Genomic DNA, 18,810 nt, shown 5'->3' on the forward strand with positions numbered 1-18,810 from the left:
TTAGAGAGATATCGGAAAACCGAATAGCGTCATGCAGTATTTACGCGTACCTTATCATGGTTACGATATGCGCGAGTCAATTTTTAACGCAACACCCGCTAATAACGTTACCGCCTGACGTAATTTGCGGATCAACTACACCAAGCGCTATTTCTAATTTCTAAATAACGTTTAAAAATTGCTTAAATGGGCATGTGCGGGTATTTGACAACAGCGGCCGGACGGCGCGCGGCGAGATCTTTTATTTTAGGTTATGTTTGAATTGTTTTGAATTATTACTTTAGTTTTATTAGGTAATTTGATCTTTAAGTAGCTGGGATTAGTTTTAATTAAATAAATATGGCCCAAAATATGGATTCAATATCTTCCAATATTAAAGAACCTATAAAGAGGCTTAGGTTTACAGCAGATGACGACTTAGCCCTTCTAAGAGTATTTGTTGCTTGTTGCCCTAAACCCACTGGCAGACGTTGAACAATAAAGCACTGAAAATAAGCACTTTAGCCCTTTAGTTTTAAAATACCTAGTAAACAAAACAATTTCAAAGTTTTAAGGTTAAGTTTAAATAGCGGACGCGACGCGAACAGAATCCGATAACTATAAATGAAGAGAGTTAATACCACCTCACGTAAAGGAAATAACACCTGGCCTTATTAACGTCCATGCATGCTATTTGGTTTAGCGATATCTCTTTATTACGCCGTTTATTGTAATTTTACGCGAGTTTATTTTTGCGTACAGGAAATTTTACTCGTTTGCACATCGTCATAAAAAACAATTTTCGTACCACGAATTAGAGACAAGATTTTTATCTGTATACTTATAGGATACCTAATCTGTGGTGTTACATACTTTGGTACCAAAAAAGTATCGACAGATTTACGAGGGAGGTGCTTAAAATGAGTTATCACTGGAATAATTATTTTCTTAAAAAATCCGAGTCGCTGATTTTTTTTCTCTTGTTAGCAAAATTGTGTAGGCTGTTTAATACCGATTAAAAGTTGTGTCTTGATATTTTTTCGATTTCGATCTCCTTCATGAGGTAAACGCACTTTTATTAATCACAATTAACTAAGTTAAAATAAATTATTTATTTAATCTATTTTATTATTAAATTTTATTGAAATTTATAACACTGATATTCAGTGCTATGAATTTCACAGCAAATTCAATAAAAAAATAATGACTTTTAAGATAAGCACAAAAGAACATATTTTTTTAAAGTTTTAAACATCTTGTAACTTTAAAACTATGCATTTCCGCATCTATGTTTATAGGAACTTTCTTTTATATTTTTTGAATAGGAATCTTTAATCTTTATTTTTAATATTTGATTATTTTTAATCTTTTTTTGTCAGTTTAATTACAAGTTTTTTTTTAAAGATTTCTATTAGACTTCCTATTAGACCGAACTAGACTGTCAAAACACTGAAATCAAGAGACAACTCTCGGCATTTTCGCCCTACACAACTATGCTAACCAGAAAAAAGTCAGTGGCGCACATATGTTTTTTTTAAATACTCTAGTAGGAACCCCATATTGTACATCCCTGGTGAATCTCTAGAGACTTTTGGTATTAAAATATGAGAAGTATCTATCGGGAGACTTTCATCCGAGTTCTACGCATGCGCAGTAAGCAAATTTCTGTTGATGTTGCCAAATTGTGCATGTGTATTATTTTGAAATTAGGTAATAAATAAATCTAAGAAATAAATCCTTTCTTATACGCCACAGAATCTCCCTTTTTAATATAATTATAATTTAATTTTCGGTAATTACCTAATTTTCTTTATAAAGTTTTATTTTTGTTTTACTTTTTTTATAAACTTTTTTTTTCTGCTTTGTCATTATTAAAATAGAAATTTTAAATATAATTTTATTTTTACCATTACCTACCTATTAATTTAAAAAAAAACAATAAAATCTGTTAAATAAATAAATTTATTGGTTTGAATGAGAATAAAATACAGAAATAGATACTTGAATGTAAAGATGAAAATGAAAATACTATAATTTAATACTAAATAAATAAATAAGAAATTATAAGCTAATATTTTTTACCATATGTGTAGGTCTAAAATGATATCTGAATAAATATATTTATAATTACATAGATATATGTATATTTAATCATCAATTTCTTGTGAATTAAGTACGTATGATAAAAGACGGAGTCAGAGTTGGCTTAGAAATGATGAGCGATGAAATGCACTTACATGTAAAAATCATCAGTTACCTTTTTCATGCCAACTATGAAATAAACATTATTTTGAAAAATGTTGCTCATGGAATGGAACACACAAGATAGAATAAAAATATTAAAATTTTAATATATTGACCCAATGCCAAAAGAAGAGAGATGTGTTTTTATTTCATGGCAATATATCTTATTATAGATTTAGACAGCTCTTATTTCATTATCAATAGAATTAGACACAAATAAAACACTATAGATGGCTACATTTGAAAAGAAAAAGTAATTTATTTAATAAGATGAAACTCCCCTAAACCCAGCCTAGGACACAGTACATTCTGTTTTCAAAATTTAAATTATACATGATTTAAAAAAAAATAAACAGACAAATTCTGTCCTTAATATCCATTATTATAGGATCCATCTAATTTTGGGGCTTCCAATATTCTCAACACTACAACACTAGACTGCTGCTTTTCTAGCCCTATTTTTTTCTACCTTTATTGCCGTGCTTCTTAATTCTTTGTCATGTCCAATTGTCCAAAATGTCTACAAAATATATAATATTATTTTATATATGATTAAATATCAGTACTGATACTGTTTCTGTCCACTGTACTTGGTTTGTTAATTGTTGACATATATTTTAGATTGAAATGTTTTGTTTTGTGCAAGTTGTAAAATGTTCGTGTTATAATAGGATTATATTCAATGACTAAATGTTGTAAGTTACAGAATTTTTTATATAGTTTTAATTATTATTTTCTTTTATTTACTAAGTGAGTGACCTTTGATGAAATGTGCTATAGGGAAAAAAATTATAGTTGTTTTTTCCCCTTTCTCCCTTTTTTTGTGTAATGATATGAATTAATCTCATCTCTTTATATTTATTATTGTAGTTACTCCTGAAGAAGTTAATAAAAATTAACGAAATATCGAGTTTAAAAACAAATTAGTTTAAATTGAATCTACAGACCGCTACCCGATATTGTTCCACATTAAATTTAGAAGTACGGTCGAGATTACCACTATCATATAATATTATATTTAATTAATATATCTGTGATTTATGAATCATATTTTGTAATAAAACATCATGGCAAATATTAAGATATCTAACATTTGTTTTCCACACCACAAAGCATAATAATATTGTAGTATTAAAACAAATTATAACAAAAAGTATCTTGTTAAAACATTTTGATTTTTTGCATCATAATGTAAATTTAATACATTCAAATTAGAAACTTCGCCACAGACTTCGTCATATTGTCAAGATTTTCTTGGCGGTATTTTGACAACTTGCAAGAAATTACATAAAATAAAACAATGAAAATACAGAATATTAAATATTGTAATGTATTCTACAACATAGACCATCTACCTCCTAAAGAGTAAAAGATAAAGCTTATTAACTCTATCACCATTTTTTCATAAAAAAATATGTGCCTACATTTTTCTAATACAGTAACTTAAATTATAACCACACCAGATAAACTGTTGAATGTTTAAATATTATTACCTTTGTCGCATTGATATCTGCTATAACTCTGTATAAATTAAAGTGGATTGCGTAAGTAATTATTTACTGTTACCTCTTTACTAGATTTTACCAAAATTTAGAGTAATTTAATATATAAGTCAGAAATAATAAAATGAATATGTTGCCTGCAAATAAATAAAAAATTAAACCGCTTGGGTGTAATGACATGATAATTGAGATATAATATTCATAGGTTTAAAACCATCAAATAAGAATAACAATAAATGATTATGATTTATGTTTTTAATGTATATGAATGATAATATTATGATCCGATCACAATGATAATACCTTACTTCACAATCTCCATTAAGTATATTTCCTCTATTTTACACATAATTCACATCTTTGGAATTTTGATATTCGTCAAGATAAATCTAAAAATCTTAAAATATAAAATTAATCATAGAATTTCTATTGTTACTGTACCAAAGATACTGTATTATACATGCTACATTTACCTGAAATAGGAGAAAATCGAGTAGAATGATATCATAACTCCATGCTGCTTTTGAAGATGCGCTAAAAGACCTTTATCAGTAGGAAAGGATACAAAGCAGCCTTCTAAACATTTATAAATAATTAACTGTCCTTTATACATAACTTCAGTGAAAAAGAGATTAGAAAAAACAAGGTTAGAAAAAATAAAAAATAAATAGTAAATATAAATAGTATTTGTAGAAATATGGCAACATCTGCAACCTGCGCATGCGTAGTATCAACTATCACTCGTAGTAACTTTTACCCTCAAAATTTCATTCGAATCACTAAAAGTATTTGGAAGAAAATTATAATAAATCGAAAAAACGAAGATTTTAACCCCCTGTAGCTACGAAACGAAGCAGAATCGGACGTATGTTAATATAAAAAAAATTGGCCCCGGGAGGCACGTATAGCCGCCTATACTTCATATTTTTTTTTATCTCAAAAACTGCGACTTTGACTGATTTTGATGTTATTACAAATATTATTCCTAATTTTAAATTGAAAACCGCGTTTCGCTACCTCCTGTAACTTTGGAGTCACGATTTTTTAAAATTTTTAACCCCCTTCCATATCCCCTTACCAACCCCCCACCCCCATCAAAAACTAATGGCCAGATTCTCGGGTGTCACAGTATTTTTGTGCCAAATTTGGTTAAAATCGGTTTAGCGGTTTTTGAGTTATCGTGTTACAGACGAACAGACAAACAGATACCATGAAAATATTTTGTATTTAGGTCATTTATGACCCAAATAACTCATTTTGCGTGAAATTGAAAAAACTGTTTTTGCCGATCTTAATAGCCGACCATACCGACAGGTAAATAAATAATAATTATAAACAGGTAATAAATCTTATTTTTACTAGTAGTGGGAAGTATCGAATGAATACTATCGAAACATTCGATAGTTGCAATTCATTCGAATAATTCGATAGTTAGTAAGAAAACATTCGTTGAAAACTATTCGAATAAAAATTATCGAATAGATCCGTCATCTGCCTTGAAATATTGTATTCTAGTAATTCGGCAGCAAAAACCAAAACCATTCATTTATAAAATTCATTCATTTATGAAATCATTTATTCGTCAGGATCGATTATAATAAAATATTAACTGAATTTTAGTTGTCGCCCGGCGACGCGACGTAGGTTTCTTTCCGAGAGACCCGACAGCGGTCGGTGGCAATGCTATGAAAGAAGCCGGCATCTTTGATTTTTTGCGGAGTCAGATATAGATAAGGACACATTATTTTTTTTTATTAAGGTGCTAGTATTTACACAGAAAATACATTATGAAGGGCGCTGTTGCCATATTTTGGTATTAGTTGATATTAGCAAAGAATATTATTGTTTGGCTTTAGTTAGTTAGGGATAGTATGTCTATATATTCTGCATTTTTTTATTAATATTCTGTTGTTACACTGCAATACTACTTATTATTTTGGATGTAGGAAAATGATTTTTAATGTTTTTAAGCAAAGACTGGTTTAAGAAATAATAATAACAGTAATAATTTGTTATACCTATTAACAACAAAATTTAAAAGCATTTAATATAAATATTTTTTTAAGTAGTTGCAAAATATAAACAACAAATTAGATGTCAAAATTAGGTGCTTTATATTACTATTTAAAAATTATATTTACTTTTACTGGCATTTACTTTAAAAAATAAATCAAATATTTCTTCGCAAAAAACTACATGTAAGAGAATTAGCATAAACAAAATACAAACATCGTTAACTTTTTATTTAAATTGGCACGTGTAAAACTTTCATTTTAATTTTCTCACCCCATAGTTTGAGTTCGATAACCACATTTACTTAACCACATTACTTAAATATGATTATTAAGTTCAACTAATTCATATTATTAAAACATCTAAAATACAAATATGTACTTTTAAAATTAATTTAAGTTCATCTCATCTCTCTTAAAAATTGCTACTTCTCAAAATTTCCCATTAAAAAATAGACCATATACCATATAAAATTAAATAATTGAAAGATCGGACTACGGAAAACCACACAACTTTTCGGAAAAATTTTGACCACCTGCACATGCACACAATCGTCAATAAATAAAATTAAAAAATAACTACTATTTTAGTATTTTAACTATTTTAATAAACGCAAAAATAGCACAGTATTTATACGGCGAAGTTATAAAAATTTGGAAGAACTAATAATGCACTGACGTATACAAAAATCAAACGAATACTAAATTTCATTTATCAAAAGCAATCGATAGTCATGGCTCAACGATAACCATTTAGTCGCACGGCGAGGTTGTCACATATGCTTTAGTATACAAATGAATGAATGATTTTATTCGAATAAAACCATTCGATAGTTGATCATTCATTCATTAACCATTCGATAGTATAATTCATTCGATAGTTCCCATCGCTAATTTTTACGTCAGGAATCTCTCCACGAGAGACGGCACATGTTTTTTGAAACACCCTGTATATTGTGGAATTTGTTTAATAAATTGTTGATTATACAGGTTGCTGCGGATTTAAAACAAATTGACGAAGGATCTCACGAGGATATACCGATGAAAGTAATGAAAATGTACAAAGCCAGAAAATATGTAAAAGAAATAATTGTAAAAAGCTTCGATCTGACAAAAGGTCCTAAATTCACTACAAATTTAGTTAGGTTGGAAGCCGATTTGACGGCCGATATGCTAGCAAGTGGTAGCTGGCAACATCTAAAGTTTAAGGAATATAATTTCGATGCCTTAGGTGAAATTTTAATATTTCTTATTTTGGGTCTTGTACGATTTAGGTACGTCGGATTTTTAAAATTTTCTATAGACTTGGTGCATTCTCCGCCGGTGCTGCCACCATCGGAGAATATCGTAAACAACTAGTATACTAAGGGCTAGCAAAGGTTAGTCTTGGGTCGATATTTCCGTATGTAAGAAGAGTACAATTCGTTTATAATGTACTGAACAAAGAGAGGACAGTAAACACGTTGCCAAACGTATGAAATAAACCCAGAAACTGTGCACATTGCTAAGAGACGTGGAAGGAGATATAGCAGATTTGTCGCAGTCGACCGGTCGACCCAGTCAGTATCTCTGTCAGTACTTTATTCACTGTTAGTACCTTTGTACAGTCGACGCCAAGTTCTAGGGAAAGGTGTACAGGGTGGGTCAAATTCGACACTTTTAAATGGAAACACCCTTTTCTATAGGAGATAGAAAACTAATATCGGTGTCTGGAGCTCAATTTTTGTCAAAAACATGATGGTGAAAACCGCACACCAATATCTGTTACCGTTTCGGAGTTACGGGGTGTTTTTCAAAAATGTGCATTTTTAACAAATCGCTGTAACTTTTTTACTATGGAAAATTTTGTATTTCTATGAAAACATTTACAAAGCACCTTTTACGTAGAATTTAATGGTTTAAGTATATTTTTTTTAAAATTAATGATTTGAGAGTTATCAACAGAAAAATTGATTTTTTATTTGGGAGACCCTCTATATTTTTAATTAACTGAAAAGAATTTAAAATTACCTTTCCAAAAATATAGCACACTTGATATTTTGTTATAATCCCCTTCAAAATACAGAATTTTTAAAAGTTCGCCACTTTTAACTAGTAGGCTTTGGACCCCTTATTGATGATATGCCCTTAATGGAACTCGAAAACATTATATTTCCAGCAAGACGACGCACCGCCTCTGAACGCTGAAGTTATCAGCAAATTTTTGCAGCCAATTTCAAGAATAATTGAATAGCTAACCAAGATCCCAGCCATTGGCCGTCGAGGCCGCCTAACTTAGTGCCCATGGATCTAATCCTATACATATATTTGCGGAAGAATGAAGGTTCCTTATTCTTCCATATAATCTAGACAAGAATTAAAAATACTTAGAAGTTATGAGGGGGTATCTTTCACCCTACCGAGTTAATGAATTCCGCGAGAAATGTTCAAAAACTGACCCGTCTGTCCATAACAGAAGACGGTCGATATGTCGAACACCTGTAGCAAAATCTCATGTCTTGGTTTGCTATTTATTTTTATTGTTATTAGGTATAGTTTAAATGTGTTGATGTTGGTTAAATATATTTTAAATTGTTATAAAATTCTGCATCTCTCATAGCAAATATTATTTTCGTTTTAATTGGTGCTCACAGCTAGAATTTTTTTGCATTACAGCCGGTGCCGTTCAAAACCTACTTATTTAAAGAGGGCGAATTTTTATATACTCTATATCTCGAAGAGAAATTGAGCAAAATATCAAGTGTGTTATATTTTAGGAAAGCTAATTTTAAATTCTTTTCAATAAATTAAAAATATACAGGGTGTCCCATATAACAAATCAAATTTTCTGTTGATAATTCTTAAATTATTAATTTTAAAAAAATTATACTTAAACCATTAAATTCTACGTAAAAAGGTGCTTTGGAAATGTTTTCGAAAAAAAAAAAATTTCCATAGCGAAAAAGTTACAGCGATTTGTTAAAAATGCATATTTTTGAAAAACATCCCGTAACTCCGAAACGGTAACAGATATCGATATGCAGTTTTCACCATCATGTTTTTGATGAAAATTGAGCTCCAGACACCGATATTAGTTTTCGTCTATCTCCTATAGAAAAGGGTGTTTCCATTTAAAAGCGTCGAATTTGACCCACCCTGTACATCATGCGTTCAGCTTCACGATTTAATTACGTCTCGCGATATTTTATTTGTTTATTTATTAACGAGTCGTTGTATTTTCCCTATAGCTTGAAAATTTTTAAGTGCAAGTTAGTAACACTTGCATTTTTGGTAAATATAAGAGGAATTGAGTTGGTGTTCGACAGTGGTCGCGCTATTAGAACTCTGAAATCAAAAATCGATATCTCGAAATCTATTAGAAATAATTTATTATTGTTTTTTCAGAAACTTTCCTAACATTTCTGCTATATTTTATGGGAAAATCTTTATAAATAAAAAACTTACACGATTGCTGAAAATTGCTATGCACTAAATGTAAATCGATGGGTTGTTTAAAATTTTTGAATGGAAAAAAAAAACAACCTTATGGAATTTTTCTTGTTTAAACATATCGCAAAAGATCCGATCTTCACAATAAAAAAAAGTTTCAATGTCTAAAGTGGTTCTTAAGTTATGGCGTGTTATGTGTTAAAACGTTTTTAAATTATCGCGATTACTGACGTTTTATCGTTGGAAATGGATACCCTAACGATATCCTTATAATTCCATTTCAGATGTTCAGAAAAATATCTAATGATTTTATCTACGTCTAGTTATCTTTTTTTTAGTTTCTACACATGTAAATACCGATCCAAAAGTAACAGTTGCCAGCACGGTATACAAATACACGGGTTTAAATAGCGAGTATACGAAAAATGTACCGTATGATCGAATAAAAACGGCGTCCAGTTGGCTGGGAAATGACGATCGATGACATTTCCCATATAAATTTACATATAAAATGACAGCGATCTTCATTTCATAGCCATCGCTGACGCCGTTTTTATTCGATCATACGGTATTATATATAATTATTCTAAAAGTGTTAGGAAGTATAATTTGTGAAAATTCTAAAAATAAAAATAAAAAAGTAAATATATCATAATTATTTATAATATATACAGGGTGTTTCAAAACAAATGCGAAAAACTTTAGGGGGTGATTCCTTGTTCAAAATAAAGGGTAGTTTGCTTTATAAACGTTGGGTCAAAAGTCAACCATTAGGGAGATATCGCGGTACAAAGATGGCGGAAAAATAATGTTTTTATTTTTTATCTTGAAAACGAAAAGAGATAGACTAATGAAATTTTATGGAAGCATTACTGTTATGAAAACACACTTTCTGGTAATGTTTTCACTTTTTTAAAATGAGTGGAAGGGGTTGAAATAAACTACCCCTATCATTCTTGTTAACGAAATTTAAAGAAAAATCTTATCAAACACATACAAAAAAATTAATTTGGATAGTTTAGTTTGTTTAGAAACTTTTTTATCTCTTGTGTTTTTTTGACAAAACTCACCGATTTGAAATTAAAAAATAAAATGTAAAGCATTACATGCCAGGACAAAAAACATTTTCTGATAAAGAATCGCAAAGTTTTTCGCATTTGTTTTGAAACACCCTGTATATAATAAATCATATTTTTTTCTCTAAAGTAAATAATATTAACGGAGAAGAGCTATGGGACATCCTGTACACTTTGACCGTGTCAATCAGGCTTTAAGCAAAAATTGTAGAATATATTAATATCAAATTTACATGAATAACTTCTACAGGGTGAGTTTTCTACGATGTTCTCTATGGGTATCTCGGAAACTACTGGAGATAGAGACTCGGTTAAATGGGAAAAGAATTGCAGTTTTGTGGGGTCATAAATATGCGCCTTTCAGAAGTTCATGGCTTACTAGATATTTCGCAAAAAACAAATTTCGGCAATTTTGAAAATTATCTCTAATTCCATTATAATCTATTTTTGACAAAAAGTTTTCAGATAAAAGTTGTAGATAATCACATCCTTAATGAGACAGTATTCTCAGTTTTTCTCTAAATCCTGTCATTTTTGACATATGACACAAACTTATGTTTTTTTAAATGGAAACCATAGTTGGCCGTGACATAAAAAGCGCCATTTTTTAAGCTTTTTAGCGATATAAGCTACAATATGTTTTTTTCTAAAAATTACTGAGTTATAGCCAATTCTTGTATCCATCTTTCTCGACTAATTTCACTTACTTTATTCTTATTATGTTATTTATTTAATTATTATAATTTATGACTTATAAAAAGACAGAATATTTTATTAAACAATTCTTTACAATTTACATTACACAAACTTAAACTTAAAAAATAATATCACTACATACAGTTTAAGTTACTTTAGAAAATATTCAAAAAATATACCGCATAAAAAATCTAAAATAGATAGGTCAGGTAATCGAGGAGGCCCATGCAATTGGTCCACCTCTTCCTATCCTTGAGTTTAATAAATTATGATATAAATAATTTTTAACATTTTTTTCATTATGGGAGGGGGGGGGGGAGATGTCATAATGAAAATCATGTTGGAACCACTCTATTGATGCACGAGTCTCTAAATTTAACTTTTCTAACATGTCTTGAAAACCGTTCTCTAAAAAGCGTATGTAACGTATCCTCGAAAATGTATGGCCAAGAAAAGTTGAACTAATAATCTCACACGCTTTTCATCATTTGAAAAATTCATATTTTTTTCAATTTTTGGTTATTGTAATTTACAGAGTTTGGATGTGACAGTTTGGCATTTCTGAGAGCAACGACGATTGAACTTGGTTCCATGGCTAACTAAGTGAAATTGTTTAAAAATTATAAGAATTGGCTATAACTCAGTATTTTTTCAAAAAAAAACATAGTTTATATCATTGAAAATCTTAGAAAATGGCGCTTTTTATGAAGTCATGGCCAACTATGGTTTCCATTTAAAAAAACAAGTTTGTGTGATATGTCCAAAATGACAGACTTTAGAAAAAAAAGTAGAACACAATCTCATTAGGAATGTGATTATCTACAACTTTTATCCGAAAACTTTTTGTCTAAAATAGATTATAACGGAAATAGGGACCATTTTTAAAATTGCCAAAATTTGTTTTTTTTCGAAATATCTAGTAAGCCATGAACTTTTTCAAAAATCTGAAAGGCGCATATTTATGACTCCACAAAACTGCAATTCTTTCCCGAGTAGTTTCCGAGATACCCATAGAGAACATCGTAGAAAACTCACCCTGTATATTGGCGACTTACCTAAATCGTATACCTAAACCATAATTTTATTTTTTTTTCCATTTCTTTTTAACTTTAATGTTTTTTTAGGCGTGCCTTTAACTACAGGCTGTTTACATCCTCTTCTAAAAGTGCGAACTGAATTTAGACAGATTTTCTTAGAAATGGGCTTCACCGAAATGCCCACAAACAATTACATTGAGAGTTCGTTCTGGAATTTCGACGCCCTATTTCAGCCCCAACAGCACCCGGCTAGGGACGCCCACGATACGTTTTCATAAAGGACCCTCAGTTTAGCAGTCAGTTTCCTGCTGACTATCTGTACCGGGTGGCAACGGTGCATAGTAAAGGGTCTTATGGGTCTGATGGGTAAGTATCCAGGCCATTGAATATACCGGCCAGTCAGCCAGTGTACAGGGTGGGTCAAATTCGACGCTTTTAAATGGAAACACCCTTTTCTATAGGAGATAGACAAAAACTAATATCGGTGTCTAGAGCTCAATTTTTGTCAAAAATATGATGGTGAAAACCGCATATCGATATCTGTTACCGTTTCGGAGTTACGGGGTGTTTTTCAAAAATATGCATTTTTAACAAATCGCTGTAACTTTTTTGCTATGGAAAATTTTGTATCTTTATGAAAACATTTCCAAAGCACCTTTTTACGTAGAATTTAATCGTTTAAGTATATTTTTTTTTAAATTAATAATTTAAGAACTATCAACAAAAATTTTGATTTTTTATATGGGACACCCTGTATATTTTAATTTATTGAAAATAATTTAAAATTACCTTTCGAAAAAATATAACACACTTGATATTTTGCTCGATTCCACTACGAGATATAGAGTATATAAAAATTCGCCCGCTTTAAATAAGTAGGCTTTGAACGGCACCGGCTGTAATGCAAAAAAATTCTAGCTGTGGGCATCAATTAAAACGAAAATAATATTTGCTATGAGAGATGCAGAATTTTATAACAATTTAAAATATATTTAACCAACATCAACACACATAAACTATATCTAATAACAATAAAAATAAATAGCAAACCAAGACATGAGATCTTGCTACAGGTGTTCAACATATCAACCGTCTTCTGTTAGGGACAGACGGGACAGTTTTTGAACATTTCTCGCGGAATTCATTAACTCAGTGGTGGGGGTGAAAGATACCCTCTCATAACTGTTAAGTATTTCTAATTCTTGTCTAGATTATACGGAAGAATATGGAACCTTTATTCTTCCGCAAATATATCCATAGGATTAGATCCATGGGCACTAAGTCAGGCGGCCTCGACGGCCAACGGCTGGGATCTTGGTTAGCTATTCAATTATTCTTGAAATTGGCTGCAAAAATTTGCTGATAACTTCAGAGTTCAGAGCCGGTGCGTCGTCTTGCTGGAAAAATATGTTTTCGAGTTCTATTAACGGCATATCATCAATAAGGGGTCCAAAGCCTACTAGTTAAAAGTGGCGAACTTTTAAAAACTCTGTATTTCGAAGGGGGTTATAACAAAATATCAAGTGTGCTATATTTTTGGAAAGGTAATTTTAAATTATTTTCAGTTAATTAAAAATATAGAGGGTGTCCCAAATAAAAAATCAATTTTTCTGTTCATAACTCTTAAACTATTAATTTTAAAAAAATTATACTTAAACCATTAAATTCTACGTAAAAAGGTGCTTTGGAAATTTTTTCATAGAAATACAAAATTTTCCAAAGCAAAAAAGTTACAGCGATTTGTTAAAAATGCACATTTTTGAAAAACACCCCGTAACTCTGAAACGGTTACAGATATTGATGTGCGGTTTTTACCATCATGTTTTTGATGAAAATTGAGCTCCAGACAGCGATATTAGTTTTTGTCTATCTCCTATAGAAAAGGGTGTTTCCATTTAAAAGCGTCGAATTTGACCCACCCTGTACATCCTATGTGCGTATTATAAGGACATTATTAAAGTAGGACATAATGTACGTCCGAAAAACGTACACAAAAATACAGATTACATCCAGAGCATGTATTACGTATAGGGATGGGTAAATTTCATTTTTCACCTTATGTTAAAATTTCATAATGATATTTTCACTGAAAGATTGAAATTTTGGAAATTTCAGTGAAAATTCGACACCTGTAATTTTTAACCAATCAAAACATGTTTTTTTCACAAATCACCATGGCAACGGATAAATTTTAGTGAAAATGTTTTTCTTGTAGGCACCCAACAGCAAATTATCCTGGAAATTTTATGACGTTTATAATGACAGAATATCTTTTTGAGAGTCTGGTTTTTATTTGTTTACATGATAATTTTGATACATTTCAATTACAAAGCTGAGATGTTTTCTATATTCTTTGGACACCTCCTTTCTTCTTAATGGCGAAAATCTAGGACTTGGAATGGACTGAATTCCATGAATATCCATGAATATTTTTAGAAAATTATCCCTCGTCTTCGCCTCGGGATAATTTTCAAAATATTCATGAGCTCGAAAAAATTTCCGGAAATATTTGACTTCTAGTGGTATTACTAGTGAAAATTTCAAAATTTCAAATTTTCAGTGAAATTTTCATAAATTTCCTGAAATATTGACAATTAAATATTTCACCTTGGAAATTTCATTGAAATTTCATGCAAAAATTACAATTTTGTTTTAAAATTACAAAAATGTTTTTCTAAACGAATTGCACTTTTGTAATGAATTTCACTACAAAAATGCACTTTACTTTTTTGGTATTATTTTGATATTTAGAGAAATATTTCCAAATACTATTTTTGGGCTTAACCATTATTTCTTTAAAAATTGGAATCAACACAGAAAAACAGGTCACAGAATAACCTTTATGAAATGTGAAACACAAAAAATGCACAAAAATAACAAATCTAATAACACATCAACATTTTCAACGAAAATCATAACCTCTATCTACCTACATTTACTGCGGTTTTTCATTTGTCAATGCCATGCGCCGGTCCTCTTCAGACGCGCAAGTAAATCGAGCAAATCAACGATCGATACTTACGTCGATACGGTCGACATACGAACACGATAAAGGAGTTCGCGAGGTTTATGAAAATTTCACTTGAAATTTCACCTGTAAGTTGAAATTTCACGATACATTTCTGGAAATTTCACCTCTATGCTGAAAAATTCGAATTGAAACTTTCACTTGAAATTTCAATGAAATTTCACCTTTTTAAAATATGAAAATTTCACATTGGAAAAGTTGTCGACATGAAAATTTCATTTAAAATTTTCAAGTGGCACAACCCTAATTACGTACATACATTTTCCACAAAAATATATATTTGGTGTATGTACAGGGTGGTCGAAATTAGTCTGTTTTACCAGAGAAAACCTATTTCCCGACTAGATAGAGCAAAACCGACATAGATGTCATGGGCTCGATTTCAGAGACATGTTTATAGTGTGACCAACGGATCTGTAGCTACGGGGTATCGGCAGGGGAATGCAGTTGTAAACAAAACACGCCCAATTTCATTCATAAAATAGGCATGGGCGTACGGTGTTATATGAAAATAATGTGTATCATAAATATAATACTCAGATTAATAATTTTTTTCAAAAAACTTTATGCTGTTTGAATCGTTACTGTTTGTTAGCAGATAAACACTAAAAGCTTTTATTAAAACTCCCTTAAATATTTTGAATCATTTTATTATTGTGTTGTTAATATAATAGAAGAAATAATTACAGCTGGGGGTTGGAACCTTTGGTGTTACACAGCAAAATAAAACACTAAATCAGTACAATACACCAAAACACTTTTAATTTTACACTGGACGCATGTTTCGCTAACCATGTCTGCCATCAGCAGATGATCAAGACTGAGTCTTGAGGTATATTTATTTATATATCTGTACTAACTATATTTTTTTCTATAATACATAATTTTAGATATAACTATTTCCAGCAAAAAAATCTTGAAAATAGTTAACTTTGGAAGCGCAAACATATAATTTTACTCACCAGTAGATCCAATATTATATATATATTATACCTATTATTATATATACCTATTACACCAGATATTGTATCGCTCCGCCAGCAGTTTTTAAAGGTTAGGTCATTGTCTACCCATATGTTTCATCCAAATAGATAATACTTGGCTATATTTTTGAATTTCGCGTATATATTTATATCTCTCTCTGCAATATAATGGGCCGCTCCATTAATATTTATCTGTTATTTTGACATTTACGCCAAAAAAATTCATTTGATTTTAATAATCCCCTAAGCGTTTCCCTGCAAAGGAAAATTCGATTCTTCCTGCAATTTTTGCAAAAGCTTTCTAATTGTGGGGACGAGTTTGAATTCGAGATAAAATCTATTTATCAAATTCCTGACCACACAGCAGTCTCACGTGGTCGTTTCTTTCCAGAGCTTGATATCATTTTATCGGGGTTAGTTTTCAGCCTTTTTTTTATCTTCTGTGTGAATTTTTTTATAGCCGATACGCTAACTCCGGTATTAAAAAATATCCGCTCAAGTTTACGTTTAAGCGGCAACTAAAGCGAGGCTTTCTGTAGGCTTCTTCATCGCAAACCCTATTATGAACAGAAGGAAATAAACCAAATGAGATTTCATCCACGTTATTATTAACTTACCTATATAAATTAGCTATTATTTCTCTTGTCTGACTATGTAGCGTCTTACCCTTAACAAATTTATTCATTTTAAAACACAAATATACGATCAAACTTGATATTAATAATTAAAAACTACGAACGAAAAACATTATAACAAGATAACAAAATAATAAAACACAACTTAACTATCAAATATACGAAAAATATAGGAACAAAGTTTAGGATAACCGGTATAAAATAATGAAATAAAGTAATAATGATCAAAAAAATTACACCGCCACTGTATTCAATATTAGTATATATCAGTATTCAATATTCCTACTCTTTTCAGAAGAGACCGTGAAGTTGGGGATAAAGCAAGCGAATAGGAAAGGCGTAAAAGCCATGGCAACCGCGTGGTAACAAATCCTGTGACGTACTCTGGCCAATCATGTTCGACGAATAGGCGGCCATGCGCGGCGATGCCGGTTTGCTAATGATATCGTTGAAAAATCTTCAACTTTCATAATAAGCAGATTATACAGATTCAATGAAATTTCACTTTTTTAAAATATGAAAATTTCACATTGGAAAAGTTGTCGACATGAAAATTTCATTTAAAATTTTCAAGTGGCACAACCCTAATTACGTACATACATTTTCCACAAAAATATATATTTGGCGTATCTACAGGGTGGTCGAAATTAGTCTGTTTTATCAGAGAAAACCTATTTCCTGACTAGATAGAGCAAAACCGACATAGATGTCATGGGCTCGATTTCAGAGACATGTTTAATGGCGTAAACCGCCTGTTGATATTTTCACTGCCAACAGAGATACGGGGTCTTTTTGATTTTTTTAAATATTTTGAAAATTGCCCATAACTTTTTTATTTCGCGCAATAATAAAATTTTTGTAAAAACGTTCTTAAGGCACTTTTTTAAACACAATCCAGTGGCGTAGTCAGTTTTCTTCTATGCTTGCTCTTTTTGTCAGAAATAATAAAAAATATAATTTTTTAAATGGAAATGCTAGTTGGCTATGAACTTAAAAAAATGCTGGCGTTTAACCCTTTCCAACCATATAAACTTATGTGTATTTATTTCTAAGAATGAGAGAAATATGAGGGTTTTTATCTTTATATTGCGGGCTTTGATTTTGATTTGACCTATTTGCTTAATTATTTTTTATCACAATTTAATATTCTATATTATTATTTATCTGCATAATTAAATACTTTTGAAAAGGTAAATTAACATTATAATATTATTAGTAATAGTAATTATTAGTATTAGTAATTACAAATGAAGTCAATACAATAAACAAAGAACAAAACTAAAAAAACGTTTTTTGGGTGACGAATATAGTTTTCTAAAAAAATCAAAGATGTTCAAATTGAGCACCTCCTTGTTGAATACACAATAAACATCTGTTGCGCACAGAGCTACAACGATTTATTAGGCGAACTGGTTTAATAAGTCCAAAAGCTTGCCTAGTAGCCTTCTGAAATTTCTTCTCTTGTCCCAATGGTTCTTCCCTTATACAGGGTGTCTCAGATTTTAATCGGGAAAATTTAATAGACCATAGAACTTGCAAAAATAAAACAAAAAGTTCATATCAACTTGTAAGATTTAAAGCTTCCTTTTCGAGATACAGGGTGTTAAAGTTACTTAAAAAAGAAAAAAAAATTAAGATATTTGAAAAACTATTTAATCGATTTTGATATAACTTGACCCGTTTATAATACTTACTATGGGACTTAATTTGATGTAATTAGATTTAAGTTTAATGGCCAGGGGCGGCGGTGGGACATCACTGTTAAATTATTTTAAAGGAAAAAATAGGCACGCCACTGCTTTTTTAGAAGTTTAATATTATTTTTGGATTTAGTAATTAAATATATTATTTTTTTGTCTCCTGACTTTTTTATCTATAACCTAACCATGATATTTAATTTATTGTCCAGGGTGGAGTGAATAAATGAATTTAATTTTTTTCGCAAGTAAGCAAGATAGACAAAAAAGTCTGGAGACAAAAAAATTATATTTTTAATTACTAAATCCAAAAATAATATTAAACTTCTAAAAAAGCAGTGGCGTGTCTATTTTTTCCTTTAAAATAATTTAACAGTGATGCCCCACCGCCGCCCCTGGCTATTAAACTTAAATCGAATTACATCAAATTAAGTCCCATAGTAAGTATTATAAACGGATCAAGTTATAGCAAAATCGATTAAATAGTTTCTC

The 18,810-nt window shown here is 30.5% G+C and overlaps 1 protein-coding gene across 1 annotated transcript in view; it reads left to right on the forward strand.

Annotated features, from left to right (window-relative positions):
* Positions 1-18,810, forward strand: part of LOC115875298 (phenylalanine--tRNA ligase alpha subunit) — a 35,663-nt gene that overhangs the window by 6,024 nt on the left and 10,829 nt on the right. Inside the window, 3 exon segments of the mRNA XM_030890717.1 lie at positions 6,728-6,968; positions 12,063-12,245; positions 12,248-12,341. Of these exon segments, the coding sequence (XP_030746577.1) occupies positions 6,728-6,968; positions 12,063-12,245; positions 12,248-12,341 (518 nt within the window).

This window comes from Sitophilus oryzae, unplaced genomic scaffold (genome assembly GCF_002938485.1).
Source record: "Sitophilus oryzae breed Bouriz unplaced genomic scaffold, Soryzae_2.0 scaffold_1368_pilon_pilon, whole genome shotgun sequence".
Classification (NCBI taxonomy): Eukaryota; Metazoa; Arthropoda; class Insecta; order Coleoptera; family Curculionidae; genus Sitophilus; species Sitophilus oryzae.